Genomic DNA, 20,685 nt, shown 5'->3' on the forward strand with positions numbered 1-20,685 from the left:
CCCCGTAGCTGCCCTGTACTCCTGAAGCCCTGACCCGTGGTCTAGCCTCAAGAAGGCCTGGAGAGGCAAAGGAACCAGTTCACGGAGCTTGGGCCTGAGCGGAAAGAGGGGAGGCGCCCACCTCACATTAAGGATTGAGGAACAGGAACCATGGAAAGTGCCTGGCACGATACAGGCTCCATAGGAACAACTTGTAATTCTAAAATAATTGTTGGCATTCTTTTCATCTTCTGAAAGCTCTGTGTGCCCCCTCCAAAATTTTGCTTCAATTATGCTCTCCGCCAAGGCTGTCCGAGAGGACTTTTTGTGACAATAGAAAACATTCTACATGTGAACCATATGCTCCGGCACGCACTTGTGCCTAGTGAGCACTCGAAGCGTGCTTAAGGTGACTAAAAAACCGAACTTTTAATTTGACTAATTTTTAATTAAAGTTAGATAGTTCCCAGTGGCCAGAAGCTACCATGTTGGGCCCAGCAGCTCCAGTGTAGACCCTTCTAGAATGTTCAAGGGAGTTGCAGCTCATGCCAGGGAGAGACTGTGAAAGGTCACATTTAGCCTGAAAACTCCCTTCAAACCCTTGGCGGTTCACAGGCAGGCTTTACGCATCCGCGCAACACAGCTTCCTGCTTCTCACTTGCATTTGACTTCCACCATTATTTTAATGCCCACTGAAGTGAGACGCTCCCTGAGTAAAATAAAAGTTAGAGACCCTGTGAACGGAACCAAAGCAAGTTCCCCACAGGCTGGGCAGCCACTCTTAGGACCACAGTGGATGGCGAAGGGAGAGGCAGCGGGTTTTTCTGAGAGACCCTGAGTATCTGCAGGTTCTTCTCGTTTAACACAAGATTCTGCAGCTTTTAATGGAGGTTAATGTGTCACTGAGGGGATTAAATTGGGTGGTCCGCATGAAAGAACCCCGCTGAGGTGGGTTGAATTTCCTCTCCCAAAATATACGTTCAAGTTCTAATTCCAGGTCATGTAAACGTGACTTTATTTGGAAATAGGGTCTTTCTAGATGTCGTCAAGTTAAGAAGAGGTCATACTGGATTAGGGCAGGGCCTCATGCGGTGGCTGGTGTCCTTAGAAGAAGAGGGGAATTTGGACACGGACACCCACAGGAGAAGGCCATGTGCAGAGAGAGAGAGAGCGACCCTTGGAGAGGTGGAACTGGGAGCAGTGCAGCCGCAAGGCAAGGAACACCAGAGGTTTCCAGCAGCCCCCAGAAGCTGGAGGACACAAGGACTGCAGGGGATTATAGTTGTGCTGTTTGAAGCTACCCAGTGTGGGGTCTTTGTTCCAGCGGCTACAGGAGACCCACACACCTGCTACCAGCTACTGGGCTGGGACAGAAAGACTGGGCTCAAGTGTCACCTGGGAGCAAAGAGGAATGTCCACCCGTTAGCCCGACACCCAGCTTCTGAAAAGTTGGGAAGTGCGACCACATGCTTCCTGTCTTTCCAAGTGGTCCCCTTCATTTCCAGCCCCAGGGAGCCCCTCGCCCTGATGTGTGGGCACTGGTCACATGACCCTCAAGGGTGGAGTCATAGCCAAGGCACTGGGTAACTTACTCACCTATGTTGTAACTCCACTATACACAGACTGGAAACTGAGGCACAGATGGGGAAACTGAGGCCAGAGGGGGCCAGGTCTCAGCTCATGATTACAGAGTCAGAAGCAGAACCAAGTTCTCTAGACGCCTGCACCAAGGTCTTACTTGTTTTGAAATGTCAAGATCTTGGAGAAGGGGAGTGCCCATGAAATCAGAATTGAAAGAAATTCAGCTTGAAGATGAACCCACATGGACGTGACCCACGTGTCCCCCTGGGCCAGCCTGGGCCCTGGAGGGCTGCCTGACTCCTGTCAGCATTCTCAGGGTGGGTCTACTTTGCAGGGCGGGTGAAAATGCTCTGTGGTCACACCCCCAGGCCGGAGAGAGGGGGCAGCTGGCCCAGGGAAGAACGGAGCTGTGTGTGCATGCGTGTGTGTGCTCATCTGAAGGGAGAGGAAGGGAGCGGGGGGCACAAACAGGAGAGAGGCCAAGCACAGAAAAGGCTGCCATTGTGAAGGCAGGACAGCTGCACCCGGGGCCCCCCGAGGAGGCGCCCACAGGAAGAATCCAAGTCCTTTCTTCTGTGTGTGTGCAGAAGGGCCTAGAAGAAAGGAAGAGGGGCTGAGAGTGGGGGTGGGGAGGAGAGAGGGGTATAGAAAAATGGGGGGGGGGGATGGCGGGGGAGCGGGCTCTGGATGGGACACGCAGACTCCTCTGTTCATCCTGCCGTGACTCCCTAAGCACCTGAGATGGGGAGCGTCCTCTTGCACCTGAGACGGGGAGCGCCCTCTTGCAGGCACGGGGATGCCGAGGGCACAGCCCAGGCCGTCCCCGATTCCATGGAGCAGATGGGTCAGAAGGGAGGCGACCAGTGGCAGAGCCCATGTTAGTGCTGGCGAGGGCCAGAGAGATGGACAGAGCAGGAGGCAGCCTAGGGAGTCCCGAAGCAGGGGACGGGGACATCCTTTAACTTGGGGGGCTGGACAATAAATACGCAGCTATATGTTACGTGGTGATGAGAGCTCTGAAGGAAAGTAAAGCAGGGTGCGGGGGTGAAGAGGGGGCAGGAACCCGCTTTCAGATGCGCTTGTTGAGGAAGGCTTCTCTGAGGAGGTGATCATTAAACAAAGATCTGGGGGATGTCAGTGAACGGGCCATGTAGATGCGTAGGGAAAACGTTTCTAGAAAAGGAAAGAGTAAGCCAAGTCCCTTGAAGGGGTGCCAGGTGAACCGCCTGAGAAGCAGGAAGGAGTAGCGTAACGGAGGGGGACAACAGGAGGTAAGGTGGTCGGGGGCGAGGGGCGAAGGGCAGATCATCAGGACCCTGAGGTGACCGTGGGGGGCTGCAGGCAGAGGAGAGACAGGACCCCTCCAGCTGCTGAGGCGTGAACAGGGCGCAGCGAGTGGGAAGGGGAGTAGCGCACAGGGAGGGGAGGGCTGTGCTGTCCCGGAGAGACGTGGTGGCAGCTCCAGGAAGGTGCACAGTGGGCTCTGGAATATCCTGGAGAGAGAGCTGGCGGGGTTTGCTGATGACTACATGTGGAGTGACAGGAGGGAAGAAAAGCAGGGATGACACGAAGGTTCTGGAATCTGGGAGCTGCCAGGGGAGATGGTGGGACATGTTCGGGGAGGTGGGGAATGCCATCAGGAGGCTGTTCTGCATGCGTCAGGTTTGAAATGCCAGGCGCACGTCCAAGGGAAGATGTTAAGTAGGCGGCTGGAGGCTGGGGTTCAGGTCCAGTGTGGTGTTCAGGGCAAGAGGCTAAAGGCAGATCAAACAGAGTGGTGAAAAGAGGGAGGGGTGAGGATTCTTTCACAGAAACACAGAGAAAGTCACCTGAGCACCAGTCCTCATGTCTGTGCAGTCCTTCACACACACACACACACACACACACACACACACGCTGGCGGTGAGTCTGGTCAGGGATGCCTGAGGCCGCCTTCCTGGCCTCTTGTGCGAGAGGCAGCAGGCTCCACCGATGCCTCATGGGCCCTGCCAGGGCCGGCGTCATGGCCCGGAGCCTGTCTCCCAAGCAAGGGCGGCCACCCAAGGTTGACGGCCAAGTGGTGGCCATCCTCGGCTGACCTTCCCCCGCAGCTTTGTGGGAGCAGAAAAATGAAAGTGATCGGGGGGGCTCAAGGCCAAATTCCTAAACAGCTCCAACCAGGGGCCCTGAGGTAGTCTGAGCTTGTGATAAGAGGCCCCCACCCCCTCACCCCTGGGGCTCCTCTGGCACATTCTAGAAGACGATGAGGGAGGGGCTGAAAGCTCACCACCAGTGCCCACATCCCTACAGAAATCTGTACCAGATGGCAGAAGCTGGGTATGGAAACCACCTCAGAACTGCCAGATTCAGAGGGTCGCGGGGAACAAGAAAAGTGTGACCCCAACGAGAAGACAATGGGCACTTCTGTCTAATTCACCAGCAAGCGCCAGAAAAGGTGTCCCCCCCTCCCCACCAAAGCATTGTACCAGAAATCTGGGTGTGTTTTCCTTCCTTCTCATTCCCACAGTCCTTGATTTCCGCTTTGCCGGAAATCGCCAAAGCGCTCACGGGCAATAGAGGTGCCCACATGCGTTCCCGCTGCTGATGTGTGGGACTCCCTGCTTCCCCACATCCCCTCCAAACTTTGGTGTGACGGCGCCTCTGAATATTTGCTGTGGCCACTGGTGCCTTCATTTGTGCTCTGCTGATGACCAGAGAGGTTGGGCATGTGCTGCCAATTTTAACCCGTGTGCACAATTTATTTCCACCATCCAAGCTGATCTCTCATGACATTCCTGGGAACACTGCTCTGGGGTGGGTGGTCCGACGTGCTGCCCCTTGTGAAAATTGTGACCAACACCAGGGCGAACATTGCGTAAGTGCTTACGGTGTGTCACTGTTCTAACATTTCATCCCCACAAAACTGTATCAGCTAAGCAACATTCTTATCCCTCCTCGAGGTAATCAAGACGAAGAGTTTAAATAACTTGTCCAAATCCACTCAGTTAGAAAGTGGCAGCATCAGGATTTGAACCCAGGCAGAGAACACAAAGAGCTGGAAGGAGTCTCACTGCCAGAACACTACAGAACTTTGCGCCGCGGGTGTGCAATGCGAGTGAGCACACTCAGGCAGCTGACAAGTGCTAAGAGTTGACTGAGCACCGTTTAAGGTACCTTTTGTAAAACCTGAGGGTACAATTCATCCCTTTCAGGGTGTTTAGAATTGAGATCCCAGCCCCCAGAGACAGAGGAAGCCAACATACAGAGATACCCAAGAACAGAATTTCTTCAACGTCACATCTCACACTTCGTCCTTTGTCTGTGTCTACTGCAAGCACGGAGTAGCAGAAAGTAAGATGTTTGCCAAATGAAAACGCGGATCTTGTAAAAGATGCCAGGCTTGGGGAAATTAATTAAAGGGATGCTGAAGGAGAGCTCGAGGCACATGCAAATCCATTGACAAACACTATTCTGCTCTGTGAGGTAACTAAAGAGGCCGCTGGAAAGGATGAGGAGGTAGTAAGTACTACATGGCGGGGGTGGGGGGAGATTCAGGAGTCAGAGGAGTCAGAGAGGCCCTTGGGGAGATGGAGCAAATCCCTAATGCTTCTGCAAAAATGACCTGTTACGGTTTTGCTGTGTGAACTGCACGTTCAGTAAAAGACATCACATTGTGCCGTCGCTTCAATGTGTTGGACAAGTCACACCCCACCTCTAACTGTCCCTTCACCAACCCATTAGGTTAAAGAATGAACCCATTAGTCACCATCGCAACATAACATTTGTTGCCATGAGATACGACATCAAATAAGGTTATTTTCAAAATTTTGTAGTTTCCTTTTTTTTTCTCCCCAAGATAAAAGGCCCAACTAAATGCACTAAAAGCACTATTTACATGAAATGCTGGTCCACCGTTGGTCCACTTAAGGAATGTTTTTCTGGTTCCAGTCTTATATATTTCAGGATGATCTCTTGTACTCAAGAGGGGGTCACACACACAAGTGGCTGTGAACCATTACTAGAGTTTGATAATCTTCCCTCAATATCTGTTGTCTTCTCCTACAGAAAGGAATTTCTAGCTGGAAAAATGGTCATCCAGAATGGAGACTCCATTCTTAGGTTCCTCTGCCGTGACTCATTTCTCATCAATGAAGTACAAGGAGAAATGGAAAGCGGCTGAATCTCTCATCAATTGGAACACCTAAATATATAAAGCATATACTAACAGACCTAAAGGGAGAGACAGACAATAATACAATGATAGCAGGGGACTTTAATACCCCACTTTCATCAACAGATAGATCATCTAGGCAGATGGCCTTAAATGACATGGTAAACCAGATGGACTTAACATTTACAGAACATTCCATCCCCAAGCAACAGAACGCACATTCTTCCCAAGTGCATGTGGAATATTCTCCAAGACAGATCATATGTGGGACCACAAAACAAGTCTTAATACATTTAAGAAAACCGAAATCATATCAAGCATATTTTCCAACCACAATGTATGAAACTAGAAATCAATCACAAGAAGAAAACTGGAAAATTCACAAATATGGGGGAGAGTCGACAACATGCTATTGAATAAGCACTGGGCCAAACAAGAAATCTAGAGATATTAAAAAAAAAATACCCTGAGACAAATGAAAATGGAAAGGATATATCCCAAAGCATACAGGATGCAGCAAAAGCAGTTCTAAGAGGGAAGTTCATAGAGATAAACGCCTGCATCAAGAGACAAGAAAAATCTCAAATACACTACCTAACTTTACACCTCAAGGAAAAGAAGAACAAAGCCAGAAGTTAGTAGAAGGGAGAAAATAACAAAGATTATAATGAAAATAAATGAAATAGAGACTAAAACAATAGAAAAGATCAAAGAGGGGTGCCTGGATGGCTCAGTTGGTTGGACGACTGCCTTCAGCTCAAGTCATGATCCTGGAGTCCCGGGACCGAGTCCCACATCAGGCTCCCAGCTCCATGGGGAGTCTGCTTCTCCCTCTGACCTTCTCCTCGCTCATGCTCTCTCTCACTGTCTCTCTCTCAAATAAATAATATAAATAAAATCTTAAAAAAAAAAGGAAAGATCAAAGAAGCTAAGAGCTGGTTCTTTGAAAAGAACTGCCAAATTGACAAATCTTTAGCTAACTTACTTAGAAAAATAGGGAGGACTCAAAAAAAAAAAAAAAAAAAACAAAAACAAAAACAAAAAAACCAAAAACCCAGAAATGAGAGGTGTTCCAAAGAAACTAAAACAAATCCTTTGTTACAAACAAAGGATCATGAGGCTACTATGAGGAATTATGTATCCACAAATTGGACAGCATGGAAGAAATGGATAAATTCCTAGAAACATACAACTACCAAGACTGAATCAGGAGCAACTAGGAAACAAATAGACCATTTACTAGTAAGGAGACTGAACCAGTAATCTAAAACCTCTCAAAAAACAAAAGTCCAGGACCAGAGGGCTTCACTGGTACAAACATTTACAGAAGAATTAAGGGTGCCTGGGTGGCTCAGTTGGTTAAGCATCTGCCTTTGGCTTGGGTTTGATCTCAGGGCCTTGGAATCGAGTCCTGCATCGGGCTCCTTGATCATTAGGGAGTCTGCTTCTCCCTCTCCCTCTGCCTGCCACTCCCCCCGACCGTGCTCTCTCTCTTAAATAAATAAACGAGGGGTGCCTGGGTGGCTCAGTGAGTTAAGCCTCTGCCTTCGGCTCAGGTCGTGATCCCAGAGTCCTGGGATCGAGCCCTGCATTGGGCTCTCTGCTCGGCAGGGAGCCTGCTTCCTCCTCTCTCTCTGCTCACCTCTTTGCCTACTTGTGGTCTCTGTCAAAAAAAAAAAAAAAAAAAAAAAAAAAAAAAAAAAAAAAAAAAAAAAAAAAAAAAAAAAAAGAATATCCACCCTTCTCAAGTTCCTACAAAAAAGAGGAGAAAACACTGTTAGGCTCATTCTATGAGGCCAGCGTTACCCTGATACCATAACCAGACAAGGAAACCACAAGAAAAGGAGATTATAGGCCAATATCCCTGATGAATAGAGATGAAAAAACCCTTGACAACATATGAGCAAACTGAAGTCAACAATACAGGAAGAGGATTACACCCCAGGGTCAGGTGGGACTGACTCATGGATGTAAGAATGGGTTTACATCTGCGAGTTAGTCTATGTGATGCACCACGTGAGCACAGTGAAGGTTCAAAACCATACGATCCTCTCAATAGACACAGAAAAAATATTGGCAAAATCCAACATCTGTTTATGATAAAACCTCTCAACAAAGTGGTTACAGAGGGAATGTACTTCAACGTAACAGAGGCCCTATGAGACAAACCCACAGCTGACATCACACTCAGCAGCAAAACCCCCCTGAAATCCTGTCCTCCAACATCAGACCTAAAGTTTTCTACATAGATCTTGTAATCAGATGTTCTAAAGGTGGAGTATGAGCTATGCTCTGCCTTCAGACAGAAGGCAATGTTCTTTTCTTTTAAAAAAAGAAATTGAGTTTGGCAACTTTTATTATTATTTTTTTTAATATCAGCAGATTTCAGCTAAAAATTCAGGTTACAAATATTTGAAGGTTGGTTACCTGCGAGCACATATGGCCATAATTATCTGGACCTGAGAGGCAGATGCCCCTTCCAGCAGGAGCCCTCTGGTCTGCTGTGGGACCACTATCTTGGTTCTTTTATTTACCTGCAGGTTCCTACAACCACCTGGGGGGGAGGGTGCCCGTGGTTAACTCTGACACCTGTGGCTTTCTGCAGAGACCCAGGAACCAGGAGGCTTATGTGTATAGGATAGAGGCCTTCCTAGTTCTCTCCGGAGCAGCCACTGTCTGGGTGACTGTTGCAGGAGAATCGATCTGCAAGGAGACGCACCTTCCTCTTGCTCCCCACCCCCAATGTGCACCACCAGCCACATGCGTATCGGAGGGAAAGCCCCCCCACCCCCCGCCCCAGCAACCCCCAGCTTGGAAGGCTGCTTCATTTCTGAACTGAGTTGAGGGAGGCATCCATCCTTCCCTCCTGTCACTCCCATCACACAAGCCTCTTGTCCCTTGGATACAACTTTCCTGGGGTAGCAATATCTCAGGCACGATGTCTGATTTCACGATTGCGTTGGTTCCTTACCCAAGGTGTGGAGAATTCACTTCTTAATAATTCAATCGAATTGAGTTTGGAAGATTTTGCAGTGGGGCTGGAGAGAAGGGTTTTCATTATGTCTTTGCCCCAGGCCTGGCAGGTGAGCCTTGGGAACCGATCAAGGCACCTCCCTCAAGATAGACAGGAAACCCCACTTGCTCTGTCTGTATCCACACCCCCCCAAACGCCAGGATAGCATCCAGCAGTACTGACCACCGGAGAGATGGGAGCCTACTGGGTAGTGTAGACAGCACATGTAGACAAACCATCCCTGTCAACCTGGGCCAGTCTGCGGGGTGGCCATACAGTCCCACATATGCTCCTCTCCATTTTCCACACCCATTTTCATCCCCACCCCAATGTTCTTCTGGAACCTTCTTCCATACTGACAGTCCGAAGTCAACAAATCAGTCCCCAACATAACCCACGGTGAACGCAAATCATGCATGAGTACTTCTAGCCTCTCTCTGTATTATATTTCATATTTTAAATGGACTCATAAAAAAATTCAAATTCCTTTGGAAAAATCAGTTTTTCCCTACTATAGGCAAATCGTTTTGTACTTTTTAAATGCAAAATGCACAACTTTTAAGTTAAAATGAAGTTGTCCGTGGGCTACCCCAAATCATCTAAAATCCCGGCAGGATCGGGACCCCAAACTGGCGCGAGGTCAAGGCCCTCGGCACCACTTCCAATGCTCCCTGCCCGCCGGCCCGCCCACGGCCTCCAGCCTCCCCTTACCTGTCCGGTAGCCCGTGCTGTTGAGGTACACGGCGAAGGTGCGGCTCTCGTGCTGCGTCTGCCAGGAGGGCGAGGAGCAGTTCTCGTTGTTGGTGTAGGTGTTGTGGTTGTGGACGTACTTGCCGGTGAGGATGGAGGAGCGCGAGGGGCAGCACATGGGCGTGGTCACGAAGGCGTTGACGAAGTGCGCCCCGCCCTGCCCCATGATGCGCCGCGTCTTGTTCATCACCTGCATGGACCCTGCAAACAGGAGCCAAGGTGAGGTGCGGCCGGCCAGCTCCTAACTAGTGCCCCCGCGGGGCCACAAGGCATGAGTGGTTCTCAACAGGGCGGCTCTCCCATCCCTGGGGAAGGGGGTACATTTTGGAAATTTCTGGGGACGGATGGGGGCAGGCGCCACGGTCACGTGTGGGCTGGGGCCAGCAAGGGACCTCTGGGCGAGAAATGTCCTGGGTCTGCAGCCCCACTGGGTGGCCGCGGGGAGCGGGTGAACAGCTGTTTGTCAAGGATCCAAGCCTAAAATGGAACTTTGTTTTACGTAGAAACAGAACATATATATATATATATTTTTTTTTTTGCGGGCTATTAATGTGCAATGCATTCCTTTTTTTATTTTTTGGAAAGCAACCACTATGTAAACCCAGGGAAGATTATACTTTGTTTTGTTTGGAACTTTCCCAAGAACTGTTCACTTTTACTGAAATCCGGTCATGCCAGCCTGCTGGGCTCACCACCTCCCCGCACACTCCTCGGCCAAGTGCTCTGCTCCTTTGTCCACATGGTCCTATTTTGGAATCCACTTTCCCCTCTCTCCCCAGATTCGACCCACCAGCCAGGGCACACCTCTTCTAGTGCTCACTCTGGCTTTTGATTCCCTTGAGCCCTTATTATGCACACAGCCTGTGTTATTGGGACTTAATTATACACCACCAGGTAGTGTGGCTTCATTCATGCCTTTTCTTGCTTCTCAATGAAGCCGCAGCAGCGAAAGGCGCTTAGGAAGGAAAGGAAACTACCGTGTTCTAGAAGCCGTACTGTGCACAGGTGTCTTCATGGTCACCGCCCTGCTGAGGGCCCCATGAGGGCAAAGGCTATGTGCCTTGCTCAGTGCTCAATCCTCAATGCCCCCATGGTGTGTGGTACACAGCAGGCACTCAATAAATGTTTGCAGAGTAGATGAGTAATACTACGGCTGGTATCTGAATATTTAGCAGGTTTAGGGAAATAGTCAATGGAAGTCATTTTCTTCTTCCTTTCTGTGGCCACCTTCAGGCGCTTTCCTTTTCCTTAAAGTTCTCAGGGTCTGTTGTGGCTTGAGGGGTACAAACACTTCCCCTCCCCGACATGTCCACATCATAACCCTCAGAACCTGGGAACGTGATCTTACTTGGAAAAAGGGTCTTTGCAGATATAGTTAAGGATCTAGGGGTGATCTTGTTCTGGATTACCTGGGTGGGCCCTAAATCCAGTGACAGGTGTTTCGTAAGAGAGAACGGAGCAGACACACAGACACGGAGGGGATGGTCACATGAGGACCGTGACGGGGTCTATAGGCATCTGAAGTTTCTGCGGGATAGCTGCCGATCCCAGTCACCAACAGCCCTTCAGAGACTCAAGGACAACTAATCAGACCCACCTCAGCCCTCTGTTCCTACCGGGAAGAATGAAAAGGAGATTTATATGGCTCTTTTAATCCCATCTTTCTGCCAAATAGGGATGGAAATAGAGTTAAGAGTTTCCCTGAGGCAAACATAGATCATATCTCCTCACTGTTTAAAATTACTGGATAGCTTCCCATGGCACTCGGAAGAAAAACTGAATTCCTTTCCATGGCCCAAGACTCTTCTAGACTTGCCCCTGCTGCCAACCCACCTCCTGTGTTCCTTTGAGCTCATCTCTCCCCTCCTCTTTGCTCACCTGGCTACACTGGCCTCCTGAGGGCTTCTCAAATGCTCCAATCTCATCCTTGCCCCAGGACCTTTGCACTTGCTGTTGCTTCTGTGTGGGGCTCTTCTGGAGACTTGGCCTTGCTGGCTTGTTCTGTTATTGAGAACTCAGCCCGAGGTCACCCCCTCAGTGAAGCCCGGCTGGCCTCCCCATCTGAAGGAGCACCCACTGTTTACTCCCTATGTCACCAGCCGTATATTTCTTCTTGACATTTATCACCTTCTGAAATGGTTTCCTTTATTGGGTCATTTGTTTGTGGTCTACTTTCCCTGGACTGAGGGTTCTGGGTGACTCAGGGCGCTCTCCACTCCCCCGCCAACTCCCCCCTGGGGGAATATATAATCGGTGCTCTATAAAAACTCACCGGGAGATGGAAGGACACACAGCAAAGCCTGCCCTTTCCAGCCCAGCACTTGATGTGGTTTTAAAAGGGACACCCTCCCAGAACCAGGTGTGCTCCCTGAGCCTCTGGGCCAAGGCTCCCAGCAGTGGGTGGAGGAAAGCAAGGCTGCAAGCAGAGAACTGGCTCTTGGTTTACGAACTGAACAGGAGTCATCAGGCCTCGGGACTGTGAGCGTCTTTTCTCAAGGTCACACGCCCTCCCAAGAAGCCCCAGGGGACACAGCTGTAACTGGAGGCAATTACAGGGTTTCTACCAGGTGTGACACTTCCCTCTGGAGGGGATGGATGAGGGGGGCTTTCCGAGGCCTGCCTGACCCTCTGGTGCTCACACGTTGGAGCCTGCAGAGGGAGCAGGCCACCGCCTCAGGGTCAGGCAGAACCGTGGGATGCCCCCCTCCCAGGCCTGGTGCCCTGCCTGGGGAAGGGGCAGGAATCCAGACAGGCCTTCTGCTTGCCCATCCGTTCTCCCTACATGGAATTTTTACTGCCAATTGAGATAGCAAGGTCATGCCCCTTGGCCCCCAGCTTGCACACTGGCTACATTCTGACCTCATGGCCTTTGCCTGAGCTGTGCCCTCTGCCTGCAGGGCTCCCTCCAGCCTCCCTCAGGTGATGGAGCAAACATCAAATATCTGAGGGGACTTCCCGAGCCCGGAATGGATGCCGCTGCCCTTGCTTCTGGCACTCACCGTGGCCCCTCCCCTTGTACTTTTCCCCACAGCACCTCTTGCCCTCGGACCCCACTTCTAGCTCCCCTGTTTGCACACTGCCCGTTGCCCCTCCTGGTCCAGCCACATGGCAGCAGGGATCTGGGCTGGCTCTATTTACCGTTATGTTCCCAAACCTAGCACAGTGCCTGGCACACAGCAGGTGCTCAGTAAATATCTGCTAAATTCAGAAACATAGGACCTTCTTCTTTGGGCTTCTATGGACCTTGAGAGCCCCAGCTGGTTTGTATTCATAGAGATGTGCCTTTTGTGCGGTGGATCTGAAAAAAATCTGACTTGAAATAGCATCCGAGAGATCCCGTGTTCTCCAGTTTGCCACACTCCCCACCATGCCCTGCAGTCTACACCCATTCCACCCATTCGTATTACCAGCCAGGTCCCTGAAGGCCTTGGAGCTTGGCAACCTCCTAATATAATTTAGCTGATGAGACAGGTCCAAACTTTTCCTGGGGCAGAGGGCAGTGTTCTACGCCAATAATAATCATCATAATTATTGAGAGCAGTGAGTCTGGCTGGCTGCATGCTTGTGGTATGCACCACGCTGGGCATGTGTCAAGCATCATTTTACTTAATCCCCCAACAGCCCTTTTGAGGACAGGGAATTAAATGACCGGTCAGAGCTACAGAGCTTGGGAAGTAGGATATGCAGACTCAAACCCAAGCCCGACTGACAGGAACAGTAGGTGCTGGGTATCATGTTGCAGAAATGTACGGTCTCAGAAATGTTCCAGAAATGTATGGTTCACACCACACTTGAGGTAGTGATAATTCACCCAGGGAATGCACAGGGCTCCCTATGCACTTGGTTAATCCTTGGTTTCAGGGAGGCTCAGAAGGGTCCTGGGCTGGATGTTGGGTCCCCTCGTCATCCCAGAGGTGGCTTTAGCTGGCACGTCAGCTGTGGGAGCAGCACAGAACCACTTCGCCAAATATTGGGGATGCCAGTGGTGGGAAAGCGACTCCCTTTACTACGGATGAGCTCCAGGAGAAAATGTCAGCCGGTGCCATCGTGTCCTTCATACCCACACGACTCCTGTTTCCACCGGGAGGGAGCCAGACACCTGCTCAGAGCTCTCAGCCGGCAACATCATTGGCTTATGCCGAGTCACGTGGTTTAGTGTCCTCTACTTAGGGCAAGTGATCCTGCCTTCTCTCAGTTAGGGTAGTGGACTCTCGTTCTTTAAAACAGAACAATCACGGCTGATTAAAAGAGGTCAATCCTAGTACAAGCAGCACATAGGTGAGAAAATTCTGGAAAGGGGAAGGCCTGGCTGGCGTGTGGCACACACGGGCTTTGTAGAACCTAGTGCGGCCCCCGCGGTGAGGTTATGGGACCATGTTGCGGACAGCTTTAGAGCCACACACCCTCAACTGAGCTCCTGCGGTCACCGGCCCCCTCCTGCCTCCTCGGCTTCCCTCCAGTGACTTAGATAATAATCTTGCTACGCCTTGCTTCCACCTTTCCGGTCCCACATCCAAATGAGCAGCAAGGCCTGTTGCTCCTCCTCCAAAGTATATCCATCCTGCAGTCTGGTTGCCTCTTCCCGGGGCACCTGGTTATCCTCTCTCCTCCGAGCTAGGTCAACTGCTTTGCTTCCTGACCGGACGGACCCTGACCATTTCTTCTGCAAGGAGCAGGCAGAGTGCCTTCTCTCCTAAGCAGCCTCTGTGGCTCCCACTCAGCAGAGAACAGAGTCCCTGGGGTCACCCACAGGCCCTGCTGGATCCAGACCCCTTCGCTGCCCACTCGCTGCAGCCACAGGGCCCTTGTCTCTGCCCTTGGACTTGCCAGGCCTGCTTCCACCTCCAAGCCTTTGCCTCTCTGTTCCTTTTGTTTGGAATGCCCTTCCTGCAGCATCCTGATGGCCTGTGCCCTCACGCCCTTCTCGTCTCTGCTCCCAGCCCCTGACAGTTCAGACTCCTTCTGTAAGTTTCTGACATCTCCATATTTACATATTTATCCCGCTTGTCGACTGCCCGCAGCCTGGTGTCAGCGCGGGAGGGCTGGGACAACCCACGGTGCCTCCCAGCCCTGAGGCCCAGGGCGGTGCCTGGCACAGGGCAGGTGCTCGGTAAATACTCATAGGAATGCATCTAGGGCATCCCAGGCAGAACCAACGTTTTGCATGCTCCTGACACACTAGGAGGAGAAAGGATGGAGCGGCTGGTAATGAGAACTCAACCTTTCTGCGTCTCCGGGGACTGCAGGAAGGACAAAGCTGGCTCCCCACGCAGCCTGCCAGACCCTTCTGGAAAGCAGGAGGCCGCCACCTGGTGAGTAATTCACCTGCAGTCTGCCGCCCCGAACGTCACGCTGGCAAAACGCAAACGGCCAGCGGAACGGTTTCTTTTTCTTTTTTCTTTTTTTTAAAAAATATTTTATTTATTTATTTGACACACAGAGAGAGAGATCACAAGTAGGCAGAGAGGCAGGCAGAGAGAGAGGAAGGGAAGCAGGCTCCCTGCTGAGCAGAGAGCCTGATGCGGGGTTTGATCCCAGGACCCCGAGATCATGACCTGAGCCAAAGGCAGAGGCTTTAACCCACTGAGCCACCCAGGTGCTCCCTCCCTTGCGTATTTTTAACAGGCTCAGAACCAGGGTCTCAAAGCACTTCCGTCTCTCTCCTCCTCATCTCCCTAGGAGGTGAGCTGATGGGCCGCTCTCGCCACCCCCTGCACTCACCCCTGCCCCAAGCAGCCGGCTGCAGGAGAGCTGTGTCAGTCCGCTGCTGCTCGAGTACGACTTACCAAAGCCCCAAAAGGACGGTGGCTCCCGTGCAGAAACAGCACGAGAAGCGAAGCGTCCCCGTGGGACAGTAACCTGCTGTATTAAAACGGCCACAGCGACAAGGCTCTACAAATCCACATGTGGAACACCCAACCACAGGATCTGATCTGCTCGCCCTGCCCAGCTCTGATGTGGACGGACAGATGGCTCTGATGGGAGGGGAGAACCCGGAAGATGTGGCCACACAGACAGAAAGGCCAGTTTTTATTATTTTAAGTGATGCCAGCGGCCAACCCAAACCTGCATTGTCCAACATAAACCTGGGGACATGCAAACAAAACCAGGCCGGCTTCCTTCCATGATCGAACCCTCCAGCCTTGCCTTGCCGGGCCAGGGCTCAGGTCCCCCGACAGGTCTCTGCGCCTCTCAAGGTCCCACCCCCACCGACTATGTGGCATAACCCCCCCTCCCCGTGACACTCCCCTGCCCACCCCTTTCTGATCACTTTTTGGGGCCTCCTCAGCACTCGGACTGTGCTATTTTCATTATCTGATATCTTTTCTTAAAGTGACTTTAAACAGTACACCTTAGTCTCAGCCCAAGTAACTATGTGAACTTCGGTGCCTGATACACTGATTTTTTTTTTTTTTTTTTGATGAACGTCGTAAGTTTGTAAGCAGTTAAATCGAGGTTTGCTGAGCTATCGCATGAGATACCTGTGCCTTACCTGTCGTAGAAAGTCATTTCAGGAAACACTGAACGAACATGTTCTTCTAAAGGTCTGGGTCAGTGCAACCACTACCTCGAGGGAACAAGCAGGTGCTGGGGAATTTCAAGATTCGAACCATGACCCAATTTTTGCCACCCACAGGGCTTAGGCGTTTCCCAGCCACTTTCTGGCCTGGGGGCCCCTGCCAGCCGGGAGCAGATGCCCCCCACACCCCTCTGTGACAGACTCTGGAGGCCCCCCAAGTGGGCGGCATGGGAGTCACTGATCATGATGGATAACTAAGGAAATGATACCTTCTGACATTTGTTTTCTTAAAGGTATAGGTAAATAATTAGAGTCTGTGACGTCATCCCTCCTTGGGAAAGCCTGGCAGGGAAACGGGATACAGGGAAGAAAGATAGCCCTTCAGTAAACCCAGAATCTTGACTTAAATCAGCATTTCCTGTCTCTCACCTGAACTACTGGTGGCCAGAGGGCTTCTTTGAAAGGTGAAGCCATAGCACGTGTTCCTCTGCTCAGTCTTTTCCACCAATGGACCATCTTGCACTGAATAAAAGCCAAAGCTCCCCCTTTGGCCCAGGAGACCCCATGTGACTTGGATACTGATTCTCCCCAGCTACAACTTGTACCTCTGTCCCCCACTCTCCCTCTCCTCTGGTCGTGCTGACCTCACTGCTACTAGAATACACCAAGGCACCAAACATGCTCCTGCCTCAGGGCCTTTGCACTTGCTGCTCTTGCAGCCTAGATGCCCCCCCTCCCCTCCGCCCAGCACCAGGTGTCATCCAGGTCTTTGCTAATACTGCCTCCTCGGGAGGTTTTCCCTGTGCTGTGCTGAATCCATCCTCCTTCCTGGTCCTTGAGAAAATGTTCTTAGCCGATTTATAAACTGTAGATAATGGTTGCCTCTGAGATGAGCACTGTGAATGGTGGATGGGGAAGCTTTGCTTTGAATTACTTGAGTATTTTAACGTGAGACTGTGTCAGTCATGTAATTTGAAATACCCTGGAGGTGTGGGAGGGAGAAGAGAACTGACTGGAAACAGGCTACTCTATGAATACTCCAGGATATGCGTTGCATTCCCACCTGTGCCTTTCATTTGGAGAAAAAATAATCTAGCCTGGAATGTTCTAGAAGAGGTCTTTTGGCAAGGACCCCTCATATCTGTAGAGACCACAGTAACTCTGAATACTAAACAAGAGGCCACAGTCAGAAGGCCAGAGGCATGACCTGTCCACAGAAATGCTTGGTTACACTTTTTTCAGTGTATCAAGAATGCTATAGCTTTTTAAATGAGCTTTGTGGGCTCTTGGCATTTTTGTTTTCACGGGTCTCTTCCCCTGTGAAAAATTTAAAAAATTTCTACTCATCCCAACTCTTTTCAGGTTCACAGACCCAATTCCAATGTGGGGTGTTGTATGCCTCCCTCCACCCCCAAGGCCACAGATCAGTGGTTCCAATGACCTCCTCCTTAGGTTCTTTAGTTTGCTAGAGTGGCTCACAGTCCCGGCTGTGTTCTCTCTCCTACTCTCTGGGTTGAAAATGAGGAGCTGAAGGGCCACATGGCATGGGGACCGGCGAAGGGTGAAGGGGACATGACCTGTGTCCTCTCCAGGCACCATCCTTCTCTGAATGATTCTTTTGTCACCTGTTTAGCTCTGTATGTTAAACAGGTTCCACCGCTGAATGTGTTTGTGGGTGTAACGCACACATGTGTGCTTCTGTTCTGGATGGAACACGGGGCCCTCCCTTGTCTGTACACTCTGGCTATCAAAGAGCCCACAAAACAAAGTGTGAGCTGTCTGATGAAACCACCGACTTTCTCTGGGCCTTCATTTCCCATCTGTAAAAATACAGCACATGAATAGCTTTAGGTAGAAGATTTCTTTTGACTGTGAAATTCAAGGACAATTCTAGACTACTCTCTGTCACCTTATGCAGTATGCTGGGAAGGGCTCTAGAAGGTACCTGGCCCGAGTTCGAATCCAGACTTTGCCACATCCTATGAACCCCATACCTTGTGCAAATGACTCAACTCTCATATACTTCAGTGTCCTTGTCTGCCTCTTCCCCATGGGATGTTCCAAAATTTAACCAAGGAAAATACCTTTACTGCAGTACGAGGCATACCAAAAGCATTTAATACATGCTAGCTGTTACAAATTTTAGTTATCATAGCTCCCAAGTCCTGGGTAACACAGTTCACAGAGTGCCTCTGGACAGAATCTGGCCTGTGTGTTCGACTTAGTTGGGCTTAAAAGGTGTTTGAAAAATTAATTGAGAACTTTTTTTTTTTTTTTTTTAAATAGGGAGATTTCATATCAATCCAGCTGTCTGGCTTTGCTTGAAAAAGACAGAGATCTGGCCTTGGTGGGTCCAAAGGTGAGTGGACCGGAGTAGCAAGGGCCCAGTTTAGAAGGTCCACTCTGCTTCTTCCTGCTCCCCACTCTCCACATTTACTGGACCTGCCGGGCCCTTGGAGGCCCTGAGTTTACAACCTGTACTGCTTCTACTTCAGCTGAAGGGACCAGCTAAGTAAACCTCCAAAGTAACACTTACTGTGACCCAGAGCCCCACAAGAGAACAGGCTTTAAGAGGAGGAGGAGAGCTGTGGGTCTGCCTCTAGGCTAGAACAGAACCTTGACCTAGACTGGCAGGTCGGGGGAGGGGGAAGGGCCATTCACTCAGGCCACAGGTGGCAAAGCACCTGTGTCCCGTGCTGTCCTCCTGCCACTGGTGACTGCCGGCCAGGCTGGAATTCCTGTGGCCGTCCTCATAGGGTCCTCGAGTGTCCCTGGAATGCCCGCAATGTACCGGATCAGCTTGTGAGTGGCCTGCCCCCCGCGGACTGTTTAACAACCGCGGGAGGCTGGGCCCCCTCCGTCCCCCTGCCCGGAACAGCTCTGTGCCCAGCAGGGTGGGGGAGGGGCTGGGGGTGAGCATCAGAAACAGAGGCCACACCTGGACAGAGGGACTCCATTGTCTCCCGGAATCTGATGCCCCTCCTCGCACCAGAATGGGCTCACTGCTGTCAGTTGGTGACTACCATGCCTCCAGCTCGACCCAGAAGAAACACAACGGATGCTGGGGACCCTCTGCTCGGACCACTCGTCCTCACAGTGGGGCAAAGGGGGAGCCGCTCCTGAGGCAGGGATGTCACCAAATACAAGCAAATGCTGTTGCTGGTTTCAGCTCCAAGAAGCCGAGGCTCGAAATCGGTGCGTCAACCCGGTATCAAGGAAGCAGGTGTCGGAAAGGCGTGTTGGCATTTCATTAATAAACACTGGACTGTCAGAGAGATCCTCAAGTTAATTTTTCCTCCTCTGCCTCCTGCTAGCTCTGGCCATGAAGCTTCTGGGAGCAAATTGTGCTACAGCACTTCTGAATGGAAGGGAAGTGGCCCAGAGGCCCTGGGAAAGGGCAGGCTGTGGGAATCATCAATGGCGCTCGGCAGTCACCGGTCACTGCCTCTCTGAGGAGCTCCACCCACATCCTGCTCCTTGCCAGAGGCTGTGTCTTCGATGAGGCAAGGCCTCCAGGGGAGTTCTGCCAACCTGTCCTCATGGGCTACATAGGGCCAGTCACCTAGCCACTGGCCTGGTGGCGATGAGTACAAAGCAGGGGGATGTCTGACCAGAGCCTGAAAACTTGTTCCTCCTCCTCCCCATGTCCCTTTCCCTGTAAACACCACTGCCATCTGCCATCCGCTCAGCTGAAACTCCGAGTGATTCTCGATTCTCCTTCCCTCCCCCTTGCAATCCAGCCACAAGCCCTGCCTGCTGACCTTCCAAACAGAACCGGCTCTGTCCCCTCACTACCTCTGCAGAGCACCCCTGGGCTCCCACCTCGAGGCCCCCCCCCCCCACCGGTCTCCCTGACTCTGATTTCGTGCCTGCAGCCAGACTGAGCCGCTGAAAACACGGATCATGAATATTGACCTGCTTAGAGCAGCTCAGTGACTTTCCACGGGTTTTGGAATAAAATCCAGACCTTCCCCCCATCATTGTCCCCCTCACTCCCCGGGTCCTGCTGTCCCCCTCAAAGTTCCTGGCAAGCCCATTCCTGCCACGTGGCTCCTGCACTTATCCTGGTGCCTGGGATGGTCCTCCCCCAAATTCCCATGTGACTCTCTCCTTCTCATGGTGCAGGTGTCACCAGTGCCCTTCGTACAACACCCCCGCCATTCCCCTCCGGAGGTGCTGCCTCTCACTGGGACCCTTGCTCCTGATCTCTGGTGTGGGGAGAGACCCAGGATGTCCGCCAGTGCATGTTCCCCTTCCTAACAGGCCCTGATTTTAATCTTTAATGCACTTAGCTAGGAAATCCATTTCCCAGACTGCCTTGCAGCTAAATGTGCAAGTGGTCCTCCCTGTGTCCTTCTAGATCTGTTCTCTGTCCAATGATCCAGCCCAGGGAGCTGACCTAGATGGGCTGTATCCACAACTCTCTTTACTCTCTGGCTTTCGACTGGAATTGGCCACTGGAAGTCCTGGGAGATCAGTAGAAGAGAAAAAGGACGTTGGGGTATGCAATCCTCCTTTTCTCTCCCTGTGGTATCAACAGAGGGGGACAGCTCCTACTGCGTGGCCCGTGGTCTCCCAGTAACCATTTGCTCCCCTCATCCCCTTGGTCTTGGGGTAGGAATGGCTCTAATGTTACTAAATAGATTTCCCCACCCTTGCTTGCTCACACTTTGGCAAAATATAGTTAAACTG

General features: G+C 51.2%; 1 protein-coding gene and 1 long non-coding RNA gene across 7 annotated transcripts in view; one reads left to right on the forward strand and one right to left on the reverse strand.

Annotated features, from left to right (window-relative positions):
• The window catches only part of SULF2 (sulfatase 2), a 113,520-nt gene that overhangs the window by 58,572 nt on the left and 34,263 nt on the right, over positions 1 to 20,685 (reverse strand). For all 5 annotated transcript variants that reach the window (XM_059407187.1, XM_059407186.1, XM_059407185.1 and 2 more), the window contains exon 3: positions 9,435 to 9,674. In XM_059407187.1, coding sequence (XP_059263170.1) covers positions 9,435 to 9,674 — 240 coding nt within the window. The remainder of the gene's footprint in view (positions 1 to 9,434; positions 9,675 to 20,685) is intronic.
• On the forward strand, positions 14,621 to 19,264 carry LOC132022780 (uncharacterized). 2 transcript variants are annotated; one of them, XR_009405708.1, is made up of 3 exons: positions 14,621 to 14,785; positions 18,280 to 18,352; positions 18,986 to 19,264. It is a non-coding gene; the product is annotated as an uncharacterized LOC132022780 (long non-coding RNA). The 2 variants fall into 2 exon arrangements; XR_009405707.1 differs by having other exon boundaries at positions 18,280 to 19,264.

This window comes from Mustela nigripes, chromosome 7 (assembly GCF_022355385.1).
Source record: "Mustela nigripes isolate SB6536 chromosome 7, MUSNIG.SB6536, whole genome shotgun sequence".
In the NCBI taxonomy this organism is placed as follows: Eukaryota; Metazoa; Chordata; class Mammalia; order Carnivora; family Mustelidae; genus Mustela; species Mustela nigripes.